The 25,629-nt window shown below is 36.9% G+C and overlaps 1 protein-coding gene and 1 pseudogene across 2 annotated transcripts in view; one reads left to right on the top strand and one right to left on the bottom strand.

Moving 5' to 3' along the window:
- The window catches only part of LOC145503102 (52 kDa repressor of the inhibitor of the protein kinase-like), a 489,168-nt pseudogene that overhangs the window by 132,133 nt on the left and 331,406 nt on the right, over window positions 1-25,629 (top strand). Inside the window, exon 2 of the transcript XR_014051421.1 lies at window positions 2,967-3,022. The product of XR_014051421.1 is annotated as a 52 kDa repressor of the inhibitor of the protein kinase-like (transcript). The remainder of the gene's footprint in view (window positions 1-2,966; window positions 3,023-25,629) is intronic.
- LOC145503084 (protein polybromo-1-like) overlaps window positions 1-25,629 on the bottom strand; it is a 222,583-nt gene that overhangs the window by 132,126 nt on the left and 64,828 nt on the right. Inside the window, exons 11-14 of the mRNA XM_081482521.1 lie at window positions 24,235-24,362; window positions 15,534-15,666; window positions 12,268-12,337; window positions 4,599-4,697 (exon numbers count right to left, since the gene is read on the bottom strand). Coding sequence (XP_081338647.1) covers window positions 4,599-4,697; window positions 12,268-12,337; window positions 15,534-15,666; window positions 24,235-24,362 — 430 coding nt within the window. The remainder of the gene's footprint in view (window positions 1-4,598; window positions 4,698-12,267; window positions 12,338-15,533; window positions 15,667-24,234; window positions 24,363-25,629) is intronic.

The raw sequence follows: 25,629 nt of genomic DNA, 5'->3' as shown, positions 1-25,629 counted from the left end.
ATATGCTTCATACTGACCGCATTTTTATGTTGTGGTCACTGAACTCTTCTCAGACAGAGAGCCTTTCTTTCTAACCCGGTGCAACATGGAAATGAGGCTGTATCAAGACAATGTCAAAACGAAGAAACAGCTGCAAGATTTGGAGATAAATAATGCGGCATTGCTTTTTGGCTACTGGAAATCGAAATGTAATTAAATGTAGACAACTTCATTTCCCAATAATTCTATTCTATTCTAAAAGAGTCAACTCCTTGCTAGTAAGCTACGCACAAACTTCGTCAAATTTCACTCTTATTTGCTGAAGTGTTTCTAGTGTTTCCGCAGTGTTTTTTCCTGCTACTAAGCTATGTAAAAGCTTAATTCAGATGGTTGCCTGTAGTGTTTCTGGTGTTTCCACACTTTTCTGCCTTAGCACACTGAATGGCCAAGCAAACACAACTACATCTTCTGTTTGCACAACAATAACTGCCTTCACATGTACAACCACAAAACCCCAATTCCAAACATGCTGCAGATGTTTTATCCTGTGTCATCAGCTAGTGCTTCAAAACCCCTCTTTCATTGTAGAACGATCCACTGCCATCTGGATTCGGAAGTGCAGGACAAGGTTGACGGGTCATCTTCCACATAGGGACCTGGTTGGTGGTTGAATCGCTCTAGGTGGAGTTGACTCAGCATCTTGTGTAGGTTGAAGTGAAATCAAGCTTCTTTGATGTCGGCAAGTATGTTAACCTTAGAGCCGCTTTCTTTGCTGCAGTGCTCAAGCAGCTCCAGTGAACGACCGTCAAAGGCTCTATACCCTTTTTGCTTCCACATACCGACAAAGTATTTTGAACATCTGTGTAACTGAATTCAAGTAGATAATTAATAAAAGTAAATAAAAGTGGCTCATTGTATCACACCCAATTGTGGGATGAAGTACTAGCTGTGCCTTCTTATCCAGCAATGTGATCCTGTGAACTTGTATGCAAAAACTTCTTCTAGAGGTTTCAAAAAATATCCATGTGTCTTGACAAAGATCTTCCCTGTGTGCAAAAGGGAGGACAAGACAATTGTAGCCCCTGACAGTAGCATCTCTAGCATGGAGCACAATTATCCTACCTGTCTCAGCCCTCATGGTTAGAAGCCAGCCTTTCAAAGTCCTCCCTCGACATACCAGATGACCATACCTTCAGTATTTCGCTAAACCTACCGCTAACAACTAGGTCACCACAGGAACTTACATTGAAACTTTGCGACATTTCAAGAGAAAAATTATGGGCTACACTGGTGTAAGACAATGAACCTAGCCTCCTTTGGACTTATGCTTCTTTTCCTCCTTTGATAGAATTTGGGAGAAAGCGATCAAAATACTACATTGATTCTGGTGCATTTATCAGAAAAGTGGGACGTAACGTGCGTACTGAACTTATCACACAACTCTTGGCCAGAGACTGAAAAGCTGTCATCGTGTCAATAATAGTACATGCCCCATTCTTGCAGATAGGGGACTACAAGAATAAGGGATAGGGGGCTAGCTCTGACAATCATTCTCTTGCAATATTTTACCCAAATCGAACTTCACTGATGGTTTCCTCAGCCTACCATTGGGCGCAGCAATTGAAAGTGAGATAGGAGAGAGTTCTCTCTCCAAATGTTCATCTAAATCGATGTTACTACCAGATTCTAAGGTCAGGGTCCGAAATTGCGCTTTCCTGGTCGCCAATGCAACTAAAAATTTTGCACTGGCAATGAGAATTTCACAACTGGTCGCCAGCGGGCGATTAACTATTTCATGCCACGATAATTATACAAACAATAACTTTGATTTTCAGCCAAGTCTATTAAAATAAAATTCAAAGTCGCCCGCCAATTGGTCACTTTTTACCTTTCCGCTCCTTTTGAAGTATAAAACCTATTTTCCTGTTATTATAAATCTACCACAACGTTTCACAGTCACGATCAGTGCGAAGCCTCACCGTCATGTTTCTTCAGTGGTTTCCTGTAACATACGTATTGCGGGCGCAAGAGGCTGTGCATTCTTTGGTCATAAATATTTATCCAGGCGATGTGGTGTCCAAAGATGTTCTGAAATCTTTCCGTAATTTATTACAAAGTGGAGACGGAACATCCGCGGAGAGATTAGTTGAAGATTGAGATATTCTCTGGGTGTCTATCAAAGTGGTCAAAAGATGATTTCAGCACTGGTTTGATTCCTTATGACATCCATTGCAAATATTTTGCCGGCAAGAACGGAAAAATGTGCCGATATGGACAGGGAAGGAAACCATCCAATCAAAAAGTCATCAGCTAAACACAAGTTTCTACCCCCAATGGAAAGACGAATTTTCATGGGTGGTCTTGACAGAACGCGAAAGGAAAGATTGTTTTGACGATAAAGCAAAGAACCAAACGCCAGTGTTTCAGTTGGGTACATTTCTTCTCCAAAAGGTAGAGACAAGAAAAGGTATAAAGTCAGCGCATCAATTATAAGATTTTACTTTTAACCTATAAAGCGCTCAACGGCCAGGCCCCTAATTACATTACTGAACTGCTAGAGCCTTATGTACCAAGCAGAAATCTTCGATCCTCCTCCAAAAACCTCTTGAAAGTACCACCTGTCAAGTTAATAGGCTATGGTCATAGGTGTTTCTCTTTTGTAGCACCTAGCCTATGGAACTCTCTTCCGAACAATATAAGAGGGAGCGGCTCGCTATCAGATTTTAAGACTTGTATAAAGACATACCTTTTTAACAAATTTTATAACTAGACTTTTGGTTAGTTAGTTAATTAGTAGATTAGATAGTTTAGCTAGTTAGTTAGTCAGTCACTTAGTTAAGTTAGTCAGTTTTTATTTAAAGGTTTTAATGATTCCTAGTTTTACTTTCATTTTTACAGCTTAGCTATTTTATTTGTTAGTAATTTTTTATCACTGATGTAAATTTTTAATGTAAATTTTATTTTTAATAACATTTTTTACTGTAAAGCGCCATGAGCCATGGATATGGCGCTATACAAATCTATTATTATTATTATTATATAAGTTGACTTGAAAAATTTGGCAGTCACACGAAACTGCGTATATGGCCAGCATTTGATTCGTTCATCGTGGTTTTTCAGTGGTAGGTGTATAAATAATCAGGGTGTTTGTATTTAATCTTATTCGTTAGTGGAAAAATCGACATTGCGGCCCCAAATGCATTCTCTTCGTTCTGATTCTTAAAAGAAAAATTGGCGACCAGAATTTTCCATCTGGCTACCAAAAATTTTGGTTTGTGTTTCGCTGCGAAGGAAAAATTTTATTGACACTTTTTGGCGACCAAATTTTTCCCTATGGCAACTGAAAAAAAAATTCAGTCGCCAGTTGGCGCCTGCCTTAAAAAGTTAATTTCGGACCCTGAAGGCTCCCACAACACGTCTCAAGAGGTCTCTGTCTGCCTTAATGGCAACTGTCTAGGTATTATCTAGTGAAACTGGTACAGAGCAAGGGTGTAGCTAGGGGGGTCCTGCAGTGCCTGTGGCCCCCTTTTTGTAAGCTTTTTTTTAAAGCAAGTAACCTACAATAGGTGGAGGTTGACATGACAATCTGGTGAGTACCTGCACTTTGACACAGTGTAACCCCCCACCCCCCACCCCACTTTTGAAAAATCCTGGCTACACCCCTGCAGAGTACAAGGTTTCAAAGGTCTTGAACTTCTGTTGTTTGATGCTGCCTTGAAATTTCACCTCTTTCTTGATTAGCTTAGCTTGAACAAACTCTTTTATGACTGTCTCGCCAATTTCTTCTGTCCCCAGCATGTTCATGTTCGATTTCTTTGCTGACAACATCTCCAGTTTTGACTGCAACTAAGTTTGCTGTCATTCACTGCTAAGTTTACCTTCATTCCCACCACTGACTTTAAACATAGTTTTTGTATCCTTGTTGTAAGTTTTAAGCCAGCAATGTCTATCAGAATTTGCTCAGGTGATTCCAGCAAGCCCTCCTAGCACTTTACCGCAACTATTTTCACTCAAGCCCTTAGTCTTCGGGAATGTGGTTAAATGAGTTTTATGTCTCCACATCATGCAGCAGCCCCTCGTAAACCTCTATTTGTCACATTCCTATTATACAGATTTTATAAATGTTTTTATTAACCACATTATCATTGGCTTAACTAAAGAAATTGTCAGATATTAGGTCGCAATGATCATTATTCAAACAATAATCACTTCCATTTTAGTTTTGTCAGGTACGGATAAATCCTGACTTTTCTCATGTGACAAACATGTGCTGGTCAAGTGACTAAGTAACATCTTATCAAAGGTTATGCTTACATTCCTAGTGGCCAATCCGCAAATATACAACTCATTTCCTGAATTCTAGTAGTGTTTTTCATTGCTGTTGTAAGTTTTTTAGGTCCAACCTCGTTTCCAGGTTGCAGGATTGAGAGCCTGCAATGAAACCCCCTCTTAACCGCCGAAGTACTGAAATTTCGAGATGGAAACAGCAATGTTCTTAATCAGTATGGCAAAATGGATATTTTAAGCTATGTTCCTGCTTCTACCCAAAATGTTTAGCGAAAATCATTTTTTGCTATCTGCCTCCTGACTACATGTCTATAATTTATGGTAAAAAATACCTTGTAGAGCATGGAATTGGGTTCATTGTAAGTCTGGGCATTCTGAAAACACAAATCCATATCTTTTTCTAGCTCATCTAGGCTTTCATATTGACCAGTCTGAGGAAAAAATAAAAAAATAAACCAGCATTACTTGCCACAGCAACTATTAAAAACTTGGCAGTGAATGACCAACCAACAACTGACAGAAGAAAGAATAAACTGACAGACTGACTTAAATGAAAAACGTGAGATTTACTTTATGTATTGTTTATTGTAACTATAATACTTGCAGTATACAAGTGAATATATGAAAGATCATATATTTGAACTGCGGAGAAAGATATGAAGATATGATTGATCATCGCAGTTTTACACACAACTTAAGAGCCAGTGCCCATAAATATGGACCAAACAATGGCACAAATCGAAAAATCGATTTCGCTCATTTTTTGCCTATAGATTGGCCCTGGCTAGAAAGCAAACAGACCATAGTTAGTTTCTGCTAATGCAGCTTTTTTTTGGAAGAAATTTGCGAAAAACGATTTTGCCCCAATTGAACTCAAAATCTACTTCCAGTTATGCTGAATTTTCTGAATATTTGATTGCTTTACGCGTCACACAACAGCTACTTGAGAATCTTTCAATAGTTTTTATATTCAGCCCAGGTCTTCATGGTATGACTGAGCGAAAAATAAAATAAATCATAGTTAGTTTTGAAACCGAAACGAGATCAAACAGACACGCAAAATTTAACAATGTGTTGCAGCGAATTATTGCATTAAAACATTGCCATATTTTTCTATGGGCTATAACTTTAAACACCATAAAAATATTTTCTACAGATTAGGTATACACCCAACTGTTAGGTTATCAAAAAATATCTCTGGGCAAATGGTTTTAAGTCGCCCGCCTTGGCCTGTGTTTCTCATAGATTTTGCCCAAAATCCCTTGTTGGAATGTAAACAATTGCGTGATGGGGCTCACTTTCAAATAAATATTTGTTTCCAACAATCCAATGAAAGCAATTTTTGAAACTTTGTGTGGGTAAAACAATGGAAAATGTTTTTTTGTCTAAGGTAGTATAAAAATTTTTTTTTTTTCATTTGCATTGCAACACCCATCACATTGATATCCCTGATAAAGAACGTGTCTGCAGTGCTCCGGGAAATGATTTTAACAATTGTTTATTTCCACAAGATGGCTCAGTTATTAACTTCGCCGATAACATACAATACAGTGGCCATTTTAGAGATACAAATAACCAACCCTCTATGGTTTATGGCAATTGAATCACTGACAAATAAAGTCAAGTGGAACTACCATCAAAGTTAGTTTAGAGCCCGAAACGAGATCGAACAGAAACGCAAAATATTACAATGTTTCACAAACCAATTATAGCACTAAAATATCACCATAATTTTTCCATGGGCTATAACTTTAAATGCCATAAAAAACACTTTCTATGAGTTAACCATAAACCCACCCATTTGAAAATCAAAAAAACGTCTCTGGGCAAATGGTTTTAAGTTGCCCGCATTGGCCTGTGTTTCTCTTAATTCTGCCATGGAAATGTAAACAACTGCATGCATGACGCGGGCGATCATCCTAAATACATAATTCGTTTCCAACACACCGCAGAACATTTGGGTGAAAAAAGAAAAACATAATGAACCACTTTTAACTTTAATATTTCGAAAGGCATCAGTAATTAAAAACGCCAATTAAAAGCAAATTTACTTAAAGTTCGGGTGTTACTGCTATGTCGTTTCAAGCTGTCGTTGTTTCTTTGATCATTTTAATTACAAGAACGAGTTCTAGAAAGAAAATCGTTCTAAGTTAATTTGTTAAATGTAATAACAAGTTGATGTTGTTGGTTTGTAGCTTTACGTGATCTGAAGGAACGCTGCAGTGATTAAATTTGTATTCAATTTTCTTCAAATTTGGATTTTTGGGTCAAAGTAGTGGTCGAAGAGTAATCTCTAATTTTTCAATAAAAATTTTGACAAAGACTAAATATTGGCCGAGAAGGCTACTGAACTATTGTTGAATGTCTAGCGAAATTTCATGTCCTGGCTAGCGAAATAACCTGATTTGTCGCTGAGGCAACGAAAGTTCAAGGAAAAATCGCTCTTTGTTCTAGCGAAATGTTGTGCGAAATGTCGTGAAGTACAGCTCAAACTTTTGTGCGAAGTTTTGCACGAAAAATCAGGAAAACAAAGAACGAAATTCACGCATTTCGCTTGCATTACTTTTTCACTATACTGTATGGTCCTGAAACCGAGGAAAAAGTTAAACTGGCAAAAAACAAAATTTGATTTGACTTGTAGCTTTCGAAAGATTTGGGCACTCGCATTAAGGTGGCTGAACACAGTTTTTGATACCTGTGTTTCATTCACCTTTTTCTCTAAAAACCCTTGATCTCTTGGTCACCAAAAATGGCAGCAAGCAAGTTAACAACACAAACTTTGGTTTTTTGATGGTTAAGCTGACGTATGTGCTGTTGCCATGGCAACATGAATAAAGATAAACAAGCCTTTAAAATCGGTTTTGTTTATTTGTAGAAAATCTAGTCATTAGATTTTCTTTATAATTTGCATGCAACAAACTTGTAACGATTCTCACAAGTTAACACCATTTTGCTAATAATTTAACAGAGAGATCTTTAATTATCTTTTGCTGAAGGTTAACTGGAATATCTAGAATTTCCTTTGATAAAGTTCAATTATTTTCAATACTCCAGTTACTTATTCCTAAAGTATTTTCCTGCCAAATTTCATGAAATTCTAATGAGTGGTTCTCAAGAAATAGGTGTATTTCCGAGTGCAAATTTTCGTTCAATCCCATTTTTTGTTACTTACTACGCATGCGCTGCATTAAATGGGCTCTTTCGGTAACAAAGAAAAAGCTGAGAATTGCTGGGTTCTTTGCATCGTTACCTTTTCTAACATATCTTTGTGATAAAAGACTAAAGCCATCAATACACTGCATTCAATTATAGAGAAAAATAACACAGATACTGCGAGTGTTGAGTAAGTAAAATGATCGCTCTATTGACAGCATGTTTGTTTTTTGCAATCCTTGTGCGTGCGCTGAATTGCATCAGCAAAAGCGCGGGCGAAAACTGTGTTTGGCTACCTTAAGTGGTTGTGAAAAATTCAACAATTCAATTTATTTCAAAATTCTTGTTATAGTTTGATAGCCAGCTCTATAAGCTTTAATTTGATATAGGGGTTTAGGTATCTACAACTTAAACTGCACACGCTACATCGCTTGCATACAAGACACCCCTGAAGGTATACAGTAACCTTAAACGTTTTTATTTGTACCAGTCCGGCTTGTCGACATTTGGTGTCTTTTCTCCTTCTAAAAAGTCGGAAAAAGTAAATGCAAAAAGAAGCTACCTAAAACTAAACAAATCTTACAAGTTTAAACCATAAATAACAGACATCAACAGTGCAAGTATCTCGGTGAACTATTACACGTAATTTAAACAATTACTATGCTGGATGGATTGCTTTTCCAGGTTACGCACATACTGCACATATAGTTTCATATGTACTGTACACGAATGTTTCTTTTCAAACAACTGAAATGCTCAATAATATTATCTTGACAGGTATTTTTTTCTTCAGTCTTAAAACAATCATTTTCCACCTATTGTGGCTAATTTCTTGATCAAATTATATACATTTCATGAAACTTCGCTCTGCCGTGACCAACTTCCGTGAACAAAACAAGATAGATGTTTGCTGTTTGTTTAAGTCACTACTTGGTTAAACTTTGCCAAAAATTGCATCTTATCATGCTTATCAAACGTTGATAATATAAAAAAAGTTCACTGTACCGTTTTTGAATTATAAGCCTCTAAAGTTGTAATTATGGGTGTTTTTGGCAGGTCATACTGTTGCTATGGTAACCTACTGTGTTACAAAAATGATAACGTGTTCACCAATGATTGGGCAGGTTTATGCAACCATGATTGTAGCATCAAGTATTAAAGAGTGGTTATAACGGCCCATCAAAATCTAAGTGCTGTAAACTTTTTTGAGCCATTCTGACCATGCTGGTTTTTGCGTCATTGGCACGCACGCATGAGCGAGTGCTCAAACAGGACTCCCACGCTTGCACATCCATACATTATATCTTAGGTTATGCAATAGTCGAAATGTAAGGATTTGTATGGGAAAAATGGTTATATTCCTAAGCCTAAAATATACTAAGAAGCAAGAATGAATAGAAATAAACCTAGTTCACTTCAGGTGTTTGTTCCCCTGTTTCGTGTGAGGTTTTCTAGGCTGATTCATAACAATTTGGGGCCTATAAACCTCATCAGCAACAAGGGAACACACACCTGAAGTAAGGCAGGTTCTTTTTTACTCCTACTCCTTCGTATATTTTAGGCTTGAGAATATAACCATTTTCCCATACATTGTTACAAATCCTTATATTCCGACTGTTGCGTAGCCTGAGCACTACTGCATGAATACGGACTCTCATTTTTGTGGTTGGACTACCTGTGGTGCAAATATATAACATCAAGAGATTTCCTTCAAGCAAAGATCGACAGTGAAATGAGTGCTTGTTTTAAAATTGCATAATTTTGGTAATCCTGATTATCCTCTTTAGTCAAAATTTTGACCAAAATATTTCGTAAGGAAAAAAAATGATATGGCTAAAAATCATGGCCTGAAAAACAACCACTCGAGGAACGTTTTGAGTTTATGTTGTTTAAAATTGTGTGTTTTTTCCTCATAAATTATATATTACATTGTTCCATGTGCTTGAAACTTTGCTTTGTGCAAAATGTAACATGAACTGATAAGATAGCGTACGTGATTAGAACCAGTGCAGGCATTAACCAGGGGTAAGAATGGTCCATCATATCGCTTTTCTGAGTACGGTGACCTTTTCATTAATTGTATTTTTCGAGGCAGTGCTTAGTAGGGAACATTAAAAACATTTTCAAAAAAAACCAGTTTGACAACGTTTACTACTGAGGAACCATTTTAGGAGACTGCAGAAATATTGTTTTTTTTTTTAGCAAACTGGGCCAGTGGCGCTGGACCCCGGGATTAGATCGACCGCTGTAATTTTTATTTGTCTACCAATGTTATGATCTGTAAATTTCAGACAGGTAGCGAATAGCATCAATAGTGTCACTTGATTAGTGTCGATTGATCAAACAACCAAAGTAGAAAAGATGTTTTTTTTAACAAACGTGTCCCAGTATGATTGAAACGCAAATGCAATATTTCTTCCTCAGCTAATTCAATTTGAGCATATTGTGTAGTTATAAATTTTCTACACGGGTAGAAGAGCTGAGGTCGAGTCACACAGTTAGTACTTTATAGAATTTATGGTATTTCCACTTGAGTTTATTTGTCAATGATTCAATTGCCGTAAGCCATAGAGGATTGGTTATGTGTATCTCTAAAATGGCCATTGTATTGTAAGTTATCGGTGAAATTAATACCTGAGCCAACTTGTGGAAATAAACAAGTGTTAAAATCATTTCCTGGAGCACTGTAAACACGTTCTTTATCAGGAATATCGATGGCGTGGGAGTTGCAATGCAAATGAAAAATATATATATATTTAAACTAAATTAAACAAAAAAAACATTTTCTATTATTTTATCCACACAACGTTTCAAAAATTGCTTTCATCGGATTGTTGGAAACAAATATTTATTCTTGAGTGACTATCTGCGTCACATAATTGTTTGCATTGCCACAGCGGACTTTAGGCAAAATCTATGAGAAACACAGACCAAGACGTGCGACTTAAAACCATTTGCCCAGAGATATTTTTGATATCCTAACAGGTGGGTGTGCATTTAACCCATAGAAAGTGTTTTTATGGTATTTAAAGTTATATAGCGCATAGAAAATATGGTGATGTTTTAATGCAATAATTCACTTGCAACACACTGAAAGTTTGCGTGTCTGCTTGATCTTGTTTCGGGCTCAAAACTAACTTTGATTTATTTTATTTTTCGCTCAGTCATACCACGAAGACCTGAAGTGAATATAAAATCCATTGAAAGATTCTCAAGTAGCTGTTCTGCAGAGCACAAAGCAATCAAATGTTCAGAAAATTCAGCAAAAACGTAAAGTAGATTTTGAGCTCAATCGAGGCGATATCATTTTTGGCATATTTCTACCAAAGAAAGCTGTATTAGCAGACACTAACTATTGTCCGTTTCTATTCTTACTAAGACCTATCTATGGGCAAAATACAAGCAAAATCCATTTTTTGACTTGTGCCATTGATAGGCAATTTAGGTCGATTTTTATGGGCATTCACTCTTACGCAGTTGTGAAATTGAAGCCTGAAAAAAATTTCAGGCCTGAACGGTATTCAAATCCATGACCTCTGCGATACCCGTGCAGTGCTCTACCAACTGAGCTATCAAGCCAACTGGACTGGGAGTTGGTCACATTGTGAGTTCATAATATACCCATAGCTGGTGAAGAATAACAAGTGAATATATGAAAGATCATATATTCGAACTGCAGAGAAAGATATGAAGACATGATTGATCATCGCAGTTTTATACACAACTTAAGCAGTTGTGAAATAAAAGCCTGAAAAAAATTCAGGCCTGAACAGGATTCCAACCCATGACCCCTGCAATACCAGTGCAGTGCTCCACCAACTGAGCTATCAAGCCAACTGGGAGCTGGTCACATTGTGAGTTCATAATTAAAGCCTGAAAAAAATTCAGGCCTGAACAGGATTCCAACCCATGACCTTTGCGATACCAGTGTAGTGCTCTACCAACTGAGCTATCAAGCCATCTGGGAGCTGGTCACATTGAGAGTTCCTAATATACCCATAGATGGTGAAAAATACAATTGCATATATGAAAGATCGTATATTTGAACTGTGGCAAAAGATATGAAGACATGAATGATCATTGCATTTTCCACATGTACAACTTACCGGTAATTTTTTTCAGGTTTTAAGTTCACAACTGCTTAAGTTGTGTGTAAAACTGCCATGGTCAATCATGTCTCCGTAATACTTGCAGTAGTTTGACAGTAGTATCACAGTAGGTTCTCCTCATTAATATAATCATATACATTAGATGTATGCTCATGTTGTCAAAAAATTGAAATCAGTGATTATCCTTTTTGGTCAAAGGTACAGTTGTAATTAGCTCTTATTAACCGAGCTGGAAATCTATATGGGAGAATCTTGACCAAGGTCATGAGTACAGACCGAATACCGTGAGGTCTGTACACATGACCGAGGTCAAGATTCTCCCATACAGACCGACTAAACATGGTTAATAAGATGTTTATTATATGACAAACGAGAAAAATTAATTCGTTCAATGTAACTGGTTTGTACTAGCTGACAGTTTGCTAGCGAACGGCGATGAGCTGAACTTGAAATAATTCTGCCAAAGTTTGCTCGTCCTCTTACTTTTTTCTCATCAGGCTTTTTGGCACCTCAACAAATAAATATTGTTGGAAGAAAGTCAATAGTTTTGCATTTTAGTTTGCAACTTTTTCTCTGCAAAATGTAACTGGTCTAGATGCCGGTCTAGATGGGAAAATCTAGACCGCTTTCAATATCGATTTCAGCCAATCAAATTCGTGAATTTGGCAGTTCCCAATCCTTGTGAGACACAGCCATATAATAACTACATGTATTAACTAGTGATTTTACTTTTTCTTACCTTTATCTGAGATCTGATTTTAGACAATGCAATGGGCTGCTTGATGACTTCATAATAATCAGGATAAGCTCTACAGTAAACAGCAAACAAAGAATGGGAGAAAATTCTCATCAACTCACAAATCCTACTTCTGGTTGATTTTAGACTTTTTTTTCAAAACACCAAGATAAAACACAAATTAACGATAAGGAATCCATCTTCAAAAAGATGATCAATAAAGAAAGATCAAAGTGGCTATGAGCCACTCGACTTTGTCCATGTTTTATCGTTTTCTGGAAACTTTAAAAAGGATCATCTGTAAACAGGGGCAATTTTGATGCTACTGAAAAGAGTTTTTAATCCTTAGGTCATATATCATTTTTATATTGAGCTAGTAACACACACAAGACAAGTCCGGGGATTGTTAACATTGCCGAAAACCAAATTTTCTTTTATTACAATGCAAAAAGATTGTTACATTTTGGCTCAATTTCAGAGTCATATAGTCATTTAGTTAGATCAAAACAAGTGGAGAAGGGAATACATATACCTGTAAGGAGTAAGAGAATACATAGGTAAATGTAACACTTTTTAAAACATTCACTGAGTCATCCTGGTCCGTTACCACAAAGAAAGTGCTGCTTCTATCTGATCACCAAATTAACATGACCAAGTAATAAAATCCATGTACTGTGGGTTAACATTGTCAAAAAAATTTAAACTACATACTCACTTGGTGAAGAAATTGTTTCACCTCCACATCGAATATAACATAACACTTGAGGAAGCATAAAACTGGGCCATAAAAGTTAATTATAATTACCAACTCCCTTTTATTAAAATGAAAATTAAGTAAACTGCTTTTGGTGCCACAAAAGATTCTCTATCAAAAATCATGACATTTCCCATGTTACATGCAAATAGAGACGAATAATTAGTCTCTAAACTTATATCTACATGTAGAAGTAGAACAAAGATGTTTTTTAATGTAGGGCTAGGTTTCTTGAACCGTGTTCAGGGTTCATACTCTTTAAGCTTTGAAAATTCCATGACTTTTGATGACCTTTCTGAGTTTTCCATGACCAAAGTTAAGCACCTGTTCTCACAGTAGAATCAAAACAATCATTTATTTAATGTATTTTCCAGCATCATAATGGATAAAATGCATGCTTGTGTCTATTTGTACTGAAATTGAAGCCTGTTTCTGACTGGTCTCTAATTTTTTTCAATTTTATGTCTTTTTCCCCTTTTATTCTCAGAAAGCATATTGCTTTTCCATGACCCTTCCTTAAATTCCATGACATTCCAGGTTTTCCATGACCTGTACAAACCCTGTTGTTTCCTTTGTTATTAAATGTTCATTTTTAACCTGGAAAATGCTATTTTCCAAGTTGTAGTGGTGAAGCAATTTCATTCCATCACTCCATCACTCCTTATTATTATTTCTAACGCTTCTATTGTCTTAGAAACATCACTTATAATACATAAAAAAAAACAACCATTTACAATACTTGGCATTACCTTACTTACTTACAATATGCAATAATAACTTATTATGACTTACACATTACGTTACTTAAGGAGTTGGAATACAATGTAATTACTTAATTATAGAAAAAAAAAAACCAACAAAACAAGCTAAAAAAAAAAAGACCTTGCAACAAAGTACTAAGGGAAATGCCTTAAATGGTGAGAAGGAATTTCCACTTCCGTTGAAATTCCCTTTCACCATTCAACGTGGCAGCAATAAATTTTTCTATCTCGATTTTATCCTGCACTAATGAGAAGAAGTCGCTGAAAGTGAACCTAGTATTATTTAGAGCATTGATATAAAGAAAGTATTTGCCTAGCATTATGAGGTGGTTGAGGGTCAAATAGTGAGTACAGGGACAAGTAATTCCAATTAATACCTCTGGATCAGCGAGAAGTAAAGTCACGTTACTTATGGTAGAGTATCAACTTTGGAACTCATACCAAAAGGAAGATGCTTGCGGGCAGCTAATAAACAAATGATGTATGTTTTGACTATCAGAGGGACAGAAAGGGCAGGATGGGGAGGCAACCTTGTTCATTTTGTATAATATACTGTTTGTGGCTAAAATGTTGTGTATGATTTTGTGCTGGAACATTGCCAATTTAACTTCTTTTGTGGCTGTGAACGGCAGAAGATAAATTTTATTTAGATTCTCCTTTGTGGTGCTGTATGATAAGATTTTTTTTCTGAAGTGGGAGGAGGAAGATTTTCTAAGGTTAACAGTTTGTTGTGTAACATCTTGCAAGTTATAGTACAGATTGGCGGCAAGGGTGTAGTGGAGTCGCCAGAGTTAACATAAAGGAGCTTCTTCCAACTTTGAGGGATGGCAGGTAAAAGACTATAATATTGTAAAAAGTTGCAATTTAGCGTGTATTTATTGTGCAAGGAAAGGAAAGGCAGGAAGCAATTTTCATGCTCGTCAAAAAGGTCTGAAATTTGCTTTATACCTGCTCGGTACTAATGAGAGAGAGAAAAAATCACTGATACTGACTGGAAAAATAAAGAAGGAAAAAAAATGAGAGGAATGAAAATGAGAATTATTACTTGCTTTGGTGATCAGACAAGAAGCGTTACTTTCTTTATAATTGTCTCGGTCTCTTGGACTGAAAACTTCATGAGTGTGTTCAACAGTGTTACATCTCCTCCTGTATTCTCTTACTGTTGCATTTTGCACTATTTCTTAACAATGCCAGTGGGCTTTCACTTTAACTTAACCTACAGATTAAAACCTCAAGTCAGTGGCAATAAAATTGTCACTGTTTACAGACGATCCATTTTTCAAGTTGAGTGGCTTATAGCAACTTTGATTATTCCAAGAATGGAATGAAAGGTGTTCTGACTGACTCAAAGTCTTTTCTTGCACTCCAACTACGGCTTGTTTTTTTAATTTCTTGCTTCTCGTGTATTCTCTACTTATTGTTTTCTTATCTTGGGTGAGATTGGCAAGAGAAAAAGGTAATACGAAGTTCATTAAGTTATTTTCCAACTCAGGCATACACTTGACAGAAGATATTTTTCTCTGAGATACAGCTGTACTACCATGCCTTACTTTTTTCATCAACATTGCTACAAGTGCCGCCATATTGCTTTTGATAGCCAGGCTTCCACACAGTCTAAAACCCATATCCATCAAAATTTGTCTTCGGATTTATACCTAGATGGATTATCTGTCTGATGGATAATCTGTCTGGATGAATAACTCATCTCTAGTATAAATTTGGCCAATGACAAACAACATGACAATTTAACAAACCTTCTGGATGGTAACCGAAGGAACGGTTCTGAAAGAGCTCGACCTGTAGGATCAGTAAAGTGATGGATCTCAGAAAATAACATCATAAGAGGGTTATCTGAATCCTGATCTCCTCCACTACCATCTTCATCACCTGATAACAAGCAACCAAGCACTGATCAGCACACTGACTCTCTTCTTAGGAGATTACTGTACTAGAAATAAGTTAGGCAGCTAAATTTCCTGATACAATGTCTTAATATCTCATTTTAAGTTTTCGTAATTAAAAGCATCTCACCAGTCTGGAATCCAAAATGCTAGATTAACTAATTATACACCTGTTATGAGTCTAGCTCTTTCTCATCAACTGAATTTGTTGATTCATTACAAATTATGGCTCACCAACAAATTGCAAAAGTGAGTATTCATCTCTTTTAATTGAAGCAAAATGGTTAATTGCATTCTGTTATGTTTCTCAATGGTTTATATTCTATCAAAGTGTACATGCAGTTCCAGAAAATATCCACATCTCCCCTACGAAGGGATTTTTTCAAAGGCACCCATCCCTCTGGAAATTTCAATTAAGTTTCCCACATTTCTATAAATTTTTTGGTCTTACAGAACCTCTACCCCCCTGAAAATTTCAATCCCTTCTGTGCAGGGAGTATGGATATTTTCTGGAACTGCACAATCACTTAAAATGGTTTGCTCCTCTAAAATGGCATTCAGTTAAGACTAAAAGCCATCATGATTTAATTTCATTCAAGACAGTGAAATGCTTAATTACTTAAAAACAAACCAATCAATTCTCATAGGATTGCGACATATGCAGACAATCCAACCACACATTTTCCTTAGTTACAAAAGAAACAAAATGACACCCACAGTGCCGTTGCAAGGAAACTCTCTTGGTTCCAGTTTCTTTCTGTAAAAAACCAAATATCCTCATTTTCAACCCTTAAAAGTGGGACAGAGGGTCCCGCTTGGAATAGACATGTTTCCCATATTGTCTTAACTCTCATCATTAGATTGGCTGGAGTAGATGGTTCTTGGTTAACACAAAAACTGGGAATTTCAGTTTTAATTAAGACAGAACCAGCGGCAAAACTGTTGTTATGGTAACAGCCCAATGGGTGTCATTTTGTTTCTTTTGTGATGAACATTGCTGGTGCCAAGTTTGAAGAACACTGCTTTAGTTGCAAACCTCATGATGTCATCACTTTCCCAATTTGCATAATACAAAAATGTCAATATCTCTAAAATGAAAAAAGATATTCCAAAAAGGAAAATGCCATTCTTCTTTATTTTGAAAAGCTTTTCAAACAAGCAGCAATTTTTTCTCATGTCATAGGCACAGCATATATTTCACATCATACATGTATGTTGTCTATCACAGTGTTTCTTGACTGTTCTACAGCATTTAAAACTAGTGAAACAATCTCAGATAGTGCAGAGTGTAATTTTTACGGCTCTGATGCAGTAGTCACGCAGGTCCTCACCCCTGCTGTTCTTTCCCAAGGTAGTCAACAACGCCTTTTCCCCTTTGCAGAAAATATGAGCATTCAAAAACTTGATAAGACATAATCTTAGTAATGTGTATGTTTCGTGTTCAGGTTTGCCCAAAAATAACTTACAATTACCATTTGTCAAGACAGTTTTAAATTTATTGTGGTATTTTATCTTGAGTTTCGTTCCTTTTGTAGCATTACTTTTCACGCCAATGTTTGTATGTTGATACTTTTGTTTTCCTTGCCAATGTATGCAACAAGATACCTTTATTTCCACCAAAATATAAGAAATATGTGTATTCACGTATTTACATGACGGGCGCTTCCTCTTTAAAGATTGTTTTTATTATTATTATATATTATTATTATTATTATTATTATTATTATTATTTTAACTTACTGCTGGAGATATATGGAATATAAAAGTTAAATATCTGCTGAAAAGTAGAAGAGGAACGATTTTGTTTTATTCAAAATGTAAATTTTGATTTCACCGATAAACAAGAACTAATCTAATTATCAAATAGTCACGTCGAATCACGGAATAGTGCGTTCTAATTCTGTTGCTAGCCGAGTTGGTGTGAACAATAAAACCACATCAAACTAATACACAACGCTATTGAGAACAGAGTTTATCACACTAGCAATGCTAGAACGCATGCGTCTTACATGTTATGTATCTTTCACTTAACATATAGTCGACTTTGATGCTAACTAATCTGCGCATGCATTTAGAGCAAATTGCTTTTGTTCTTGAGAGAATGGCACCACAAGGATAGCATGAGATTTGCAAAACCATACATATATTTTTATCCTGTGATCAAAGAAAGCAACATAAGTATGACATGTTTTGTGTAATGCACTCGGGTACCTACCGCACCCAACCCCCCTTCCCGCGAGGCTAATTGATTAATTGAAATCAATTAATTAAACAAACATTAAAGTTTACACCTTATGGCGTTAGTGACTTAGCAAACAGCAGCCCCCTAAACCATCCCAATAGTGCACTCTGCATTAAAAATGGCCTTAATCCATCTCACTTGCTCCAAAATTTCACGTGGGATAGTTCCAAGACTAAACTTACATGAAGACATCATCACACACAACTTAAGCAGTTGTGAAATTAAAGCCTAAAAAAATTCAGACTTGAATGGGATTTAAACCCATGACCTCTGAGATACCAATGTAGTGTTCTACCAAATGAGCTATCAAGCCAACTGGAGTCACATTGAGTTTGTAATATACCCACGGCTGTGAATAAATTTAGGTTTAAATTACTCAACTGCTTAAGTTGTGTGTATAACTGCAGTGATCAATCAAGTCTGCAAATCTTTCTCCGCAGTTCAAATATATGATCTTTCATATATTCACTTTTCACCACCTACAGGTATGTTATGAATTCACAATGTGACCAGCTCCCAGTTGGCTTGATAGACGGTTGGAAAAGGGGTTTTCCATGAACCGTTAATGCTTAATTTTAATTACTGTGATTCATGAACGAAAGAATTGATTTCCCATGATCCATGGACGAGAGTAGTCGCGTGATTCGTGAAATAACTAATTTATTTCTTGAGATTTGTGAACATGGTCTATAATTAGCTTTTTTTTCATGAGAGAAGCAAATAAACATGTACTCAACCAACTTGACAAATCATGCAAGCCTGCTGGTCAACATGGAACGATTTCCCTCCAAACACATTAATAAAGTTTTCATTCATTCATTAGTTCATTCATTAGTTCATTCATTCATTCGTTCATTCGTCCATTCGTCCATTCATCCATTCGTCCATTCATCCATTCATTCATTCACTCACTCATTCATTTTTCATCTGTCAGCATAATTCTGAGTGGCCTTAAAGATCTTCACAAGTTCATTGACAATCTCAATCCAGCTTCACAGTTGATCTTCACATGTGCCTGATGGTGCAAGTAGAGAACCTCCATGCAATGAGCCACTTTAAGGACCAGCTGCAAACCACCTTGCAGTACGCACGCAACTTGGCGAGCACTGTTAATGAAAGCAAAAAGAGAGTTGTTCCTTGGGCTGCTGACTATTTCACACATAACTCATCACATTATCCTGTTGTAAAACAAGCAATGCCTCCTCATGCCATTCCACGAATGAGCCACCTTAATTAAGCCAATGAGACAGCTCAATTCCAGACAGAAAGACCAGATGATAGAATGGGCTTGTGACAATGGAAGGGCCATCCATCAGTGTAGCATGCGTCAGGAGACACCAAAGTTTAAGGCCAGGACACTTCCTCTCAATATGTACCTTTCCTTATATACACCAGTAGAGAGAGAAATTTTCCAACTGAACCTTCACCAGATGATGTAGAAGTTACAGCTTCTGACATTCAGCTGCATGATCAACAGGATGATGCTTACGATGACTCTGAACAAGTACAAGAATATGACACAGATTCTCATGAAAGTAAAGACCTGGGCAATGATGAAGATGTACTGACGTTTCTTTGTGGCATACAGACAAGTAAAGGTCGAATGGTCAGAGTTGTCCAACCACAAATGTGAATAGTTCATTGTGTAGCAGCTATATCATTGTCTTATGAGACCAATGAAACTACTCACAAAGATATTATTCTTGCATATACACGCTTCTCTTTATGTAGACTACAGCATTCAGTTGTGAATTATTATGAATTTAGTATTTTAGAGTGTGCAAAACAATTATTTCGTGTGTATGCAGTAATTCATGATAGCCAATATGTCAGTTTTGTAGTACTATAGTCTACTTTAGTATATACCACACAAGTGAATAGTACTTTTCGTGTACGCTGATTGGTTAGCTTGGAGGTGATTAGCCAAGTACTATTCACCTCCGAGCAGCCAAAGAAAAACAACATGGCTTCCCATTTCAGCTTGTGTGGTATATACTAAAACAATTATTCACCTCAGTGTCGGTGAAAGTGGTGGATGTTTACCTCCACTTCGGTGAATAATTATTAAATATGGGTGAAAAGTAAAATCAAACGCTGAATTGTGCGTGATGCATGAAAAGTCTGTTTTAATTCCCGTGAACCATGAATTTTGGATTTTAATTCCAATGAACCGTGCATGATACCCCCCTTTCCAACCCTCTTGATAGCTCAGTAGGTAGAGCACTGCACCGGTATCACAGAGGTCATGCTTTTTCAGTCTGCTTAAGTTGTGTGTATGACTGCAATGATCAATCATGTCTTCATACCTTTCTCCGCAGTTCAAATATATAATCTTTCATTTATTCACTTGTACTAAACTTTCAGTGCAGCAAGGTTTGAAACCAGCTTGCCTTTATGTTAGAGGAAGAAAAGACAATCATTCTTAGCAGGGCTCCAGTGGGTCGCCAAACAGAGTACCATAACTATACCAAGGAACAATAGGAACAAAACCACATAAATGCATAGAAATAGAAAGCCATGCAACTCTTTTTTCATGGTCAACATGGCTAGCGGAATGGATTGTGGGCGTGGGCGCCCTACAACAACAATGTTGATGACCAATGGCAACCACAAACGACAATGACGTCACACAACACAAAGGCCATACTCCAGCTAATAGCAAGTCATGCAGCCTTGGTTTACAGTGTACATCTTTGATATTGGACATCCATGTTATGTTCAATTAACACCTGTCAAAACAAGGTATCTGCTGACCAGTATCATGTGCCATACCACAGGCTCAGGTTCACAGCCCATTGAGGTAACATATTTTTTTAAAGTTGACAGCTGACCAAGTACCGGTTTTCTATTAGATCACGGGCTCATGTCATGTACTATGATCAAATTCTTACTTCTTGATTTCTTAGGTGTATCACATAGAATTCCATGAAAGAATAAAAACGCCATTTACCGTTTGCAAATATCTGCATTAGTTCTGGAAATATTTAAGTTTAAACAAGGTGTAAAATATGCACATGAGATGACTGATGACATCATACAGTCACTTAACCCAATATCATATCAAGTATACAAATAGAGCTATCTTGGCCAGTTTGCAGCACAGACCTTTGAAACTTCCTACACAAATAGTTCTACAGGAAACACACCTATGGCTATAAAAAATTCTGTTGTCATGGCAACTCACTCTTTTCCAGTCCCCACCCACTTGATCTCAATATGTTTGTGATTTTCAGCACGAAAAATGTTAAATGAGGCCACAAACTCGATCTAACATATCTATATGTTTGCTGGATCGTGCATATGGGACACCATTAGCAAATATCAAAATGGAATGCCAAGGGTGGCCAGTAAAGCCCTTAATATTGGGAAGGTCTGGAACCCAGTGTGTTGTCATGGTAACAAAACTGTTAAGTTCATATTGTGAAGCACATTTACTAGAATCTTACCGTACAGAATCAAACATTTCTGATACAAATTGGCTGAGATATCTTTTTCATCATATTTGATCAAAATTTGGTTGAGTGTATGACTTCATCACTTGGCTAATTTGCATATCTTACGGTAACCCTTTCACTGCGGGCCATTTTTTCATTCCTGTGCGGGCCAAATTCGGATATTTCACAAAGTTTGAAATATAAAGATATATTTAATCTTCTACATAGTTTTTAGCTACAGAAATCAAATGTACAATAAAAACTCATCTGAGCTTTCAGACTCGTCAAAATAATCTTCATCATTTTCCCCACTTTGTTCAAACTCTTCGCCAGAAATATCTTCTTCATGGCCAGATTCGTTCCACAATCTATCTAGAACTTCTAGACATTGCTTTCCAATTTCAAACGAGAAAAGGATGAAACAATCACACAATTCTCTGGGTAAACACACATGGAAAATCCAAGATCGCGGATAACATGTGCTTGACAAGGAAATTACATTTTGTTGGGTTTTTCGTCACATACCTGTCACCAAGTGTACTAGTCTTTACCAGACCCTCATAAGTTTAGTTGTTTGCGGTTTCATTGTTTTTACAATGTGCGGAAATATTCACAAGAGCAATCTGATTTAAGACGTACTGAGTACATCCTCATAGCATATAAGTAATCTGATACAGTATGTACTCAGTATGTCCTTGTAGCAGTGAAGGGTTGAAGACTTGAATATCTCTGGACCAAAGAGAGATATTTGAAAATAGTAAACAGCATTTTTTTCTCATACAGACTACTTGTTTATGTTTTAAAATGGCTTACAGTATTGTGCAAAAGTAATGAGAGTGAATTTCGTTCTTTGTCTCTGCGAACTTTCGAAGAAAGTTTGTGCGAAAATTCAAGCGTCTCTTCGCAATGTCTTGAGCATTATTTCTTTAACACAAAGGACGAAAATTCACGGCATTTTCAAGACTAGAACGACAATTCCTTACCAGAGGGATAATTCCGCTTGCAGTATGCGAAATACCGCAGTGCGGAGCGCTGACCAGTATCGAGCCATCAATGTATCGTTCTCTTGTGAACAATCGTGGTCACGTTAAAATTTGCTGTTGTTAATGTGTTAATCCGTCTTTCATGGCGAAGAACGTAGAGAATTTGAATCCTTTGATCGTTTTCAATGACACAAACTCGCTAACTTCACTGCAAGCCAGGAACAAAAGTCGGACCGCTAGTCCAGGTAAACTTGGACGAAAGTGAAATTCTTAATAAGGTCTTTTTGAAGGCCTGCTTCACCTCAAAATTCATCCAAAAAAGTCTGCATACAAGCCTAAGTGGCCCATCAGGCCGGAGCTTATCCCAGTTTTCGTAGCATGAAGTGACTAGGAGTATTTCTACTCCTCCCTGGATGAGATGCTAGTCCATCGCAGGGTTACCCCAAGCACTAAGTTTGCCGGTACCCATTTATACACCTGGGTGGAGAGAGGCACTGTGAGAGTAAAGTGTCTTGCCCAAGAACACAACACAATGGCCCTGGCCAGGGCTCGAACCTGGACCGCTCGATCCGGAGACAAGCGCACTAACCATGAGGCCACCGTGCCTCCCTAAAAAATTCATCCAAAGTGACATCAAATTCAGTGATCGATGGACAAGCAGACATCTTGGTTACCTAGTGCCAGGTCTCCACTTGGCCAGTCCCCTCAGCTGTTATCACATTCGCCACGTTCTTGTCCACCTGCCATGATGGATAGTATATTATTCGCAACAATTCCTCTTTATTTCACCCTTGTAAATAAGAGATTGAGACATGCGACTGCACTTGAGCATGTTGGAAGCGCTAAGAAACGGGATTAGGGAAGGAAAAGTGCAGAGACGTTCGGATGGCAAGTGCAAAAGGGAGAGACATGACTGCCACGGGCCAAAGGATTCTTACGCAAACTGAGCCAAAATATATAGCTCTTATTTAAGCTTATACCGTACTTCCACTGTAAGAGACTGGCCTGAATAGTTCGAAAATAGCTTTGAACCTTCGACGGTAACATCGCAAGGTTGCGCAGAGCCTGGGTTCATTGTGGCTGCACCGCGAGTACTTTCGCAAGTAGCATTTCTTGTTCAATAAAAACAGGTTGGCAAACAGGCCATTTGAGCTTGTGGGCTTTGAGACTGTAACAAACAAAGTGATATCAGCTTTCTCTGGACATAAGCAAGGTAAGTTTGTGAGAAAAGGCTTTGAGATATTTTTATCAATCACAATGATATTAACGTTTTTATTACGCAGTTCTTGTTTTGCTCTGGCTTAATTCATCTTACTACTGGGAATTGATGGGAAACTTAAGGAACAGAGCGAATTTTTGCTAGGAAGTTTGAAGGAAAATTCGAGGAGAGCAAATTTTCACTTGAAAAATCGGGCCAAATTATCAGTAGACACAAATTACTGCTCCAAAATTCTTGTCGACTAAAACAATGGTAGCAGGAAAATTTATTGAATTTTCTTCGCACTTTTGAGGTGAACAAAACTTCGCCATTTTTTTATCAAAAAGCCCTGAAATTCACGAATTTCATCGAATTACACTCTCATTACTTTTGCACAATACTGTAGATAGGAAAGATGCGATTTTTGTCATAGTACCACTTTAAGATTATTCAAACTCAAAACAGAAGGCCAAACAGTACACAGAAAATCTCACCGCAGAGTAACTCAGATGAAAATTCTCGTTTATCTTGGATTAGCTTAATCTGCCTTTGAAAAAACCTAGCCCAGGAGCTCTGCTTTTAGGCTTGGCTAAATCTATATATTATCACTCTTAACCCTACTCTAACATGTATAATCATGGTTAATTAAAAATATTTTCTCACAAACGGCTAGAAGCCTGAAAAATAATAGACTGACCATGTAAACTGTCTTCTGGATACTGTTCTTCTTCTTCAGGCATTTCTGACTCTTCTTCCCTAAAATCTTCAGTCTCGTCTAGCAATGCTGTCACAGAGATGCTCATTTTACCTGCACTTCTACGTGCTCTTCATATAGTACAAGAAAAAAAATAAATATACAATTATTATTTATAGAATTATAGTCTGACAACAACATATTGAGCTACGTTACCAGATTTTAATTTGAAAGCTAAGAGCTCAGAGCTCAAAAAGTCTACATTTTCAGGGTTTTTCCCCAATGTAAATCTTTCATGAACAAGATCTTTTAGATCTTATAACCGCACTTTTAAAATTGAACTGTTTTGTTAATACTACAGTCAAAATGTAGTGCACATTCCAAAGCAGTCCTTGATGATTCATTGATTACTGTAAACACATCACTTGATCAACACAAACTGTGTTATTGCACCACCACTCTTAGCCTTTGTGAAATCTATGATGATGTACTAGTCTTAACCTGGAAGTTCTCTCGGGATATGCCCATGAAACGAGTATCACGCTATTAATAATGCTTTCAATAAACAGCTTTCTTCCTGAAAAGTCAAAATTTAATTTGTTTGTGCTTTGAAGTAGTCACATGAGTCACACAATCCGAGGGTTTACATTACCCACAGCTACTTTTAGAATGGTTGTGTTTTTTCCCCTAGCACTGACTTAAACGCTGCAAGTTCTGGCAAGCTCTTGTTTACATCAGCAAATATTTAATTTTTCTTCAAATCTCTTAACTCACTACAAGGAAACAGCCAAAGAATTCACCTCATTTGCCGAAACCCACAAGAAACACTTGCAAAATTGCAAATAAATTAATGACCGTTGCTTCTGGCAAAATAAGCTTGCAAAGTAAACACGATCTTATTTGTCACGTAGCGAAAGTGAAAGCTGCAACGTCAGTGCATTCCATGGCTGACGTAATACCTTTCTTTAGTGTAATTATTATTCCCTTCAAATCCTTGGGGACGCTTCGATAAAACCAAAAGAAAATATATTTTACACACAATAAAGAAAACAATATCTGTAACATTGTCCGTGTATTAATGTTTCAACAGCTTTTGGCAAATAAACTTCACAGGTTGCATGATTCAAAATTTGGCCAAGAGGAAGTTTGGGTCTTGTCAGCAACAAAACTAAAAAAAAAAAAAAATCCCGTGCAGAGCAAGAACCGTGCTCGGCCCATGGCCACACAGTTGATCAGTCATTTTCACAAAATATATATATATATGGTTGACAAAGCAAAAGACTGCATTATGTAGCTAAATCATTCTTAGCTTGAAAATTTTCCACTTTTAAAAAGAAATATTCTGGAGAAAAGATTGCTTCTCATACAAGAATTAATCAAAAACAAGAAGATCTTTTA

Source organism: Orbicella franksi, chromosome 11 (genome assembly GCF_964199315.1).
Source record: "Orbicella franksi chromosome 11, jaOrbFran1.1, whole genome shotgun sequence".
NCBI lineage: Eukaryota > Metazoa > Cnidaria > Anthozoa > Scleractinia > Merulinidae > Orbicella > Orbicella franksi.
This window is presented reverse-complemented; position numbering and strand designations above follow the sequence as displayed.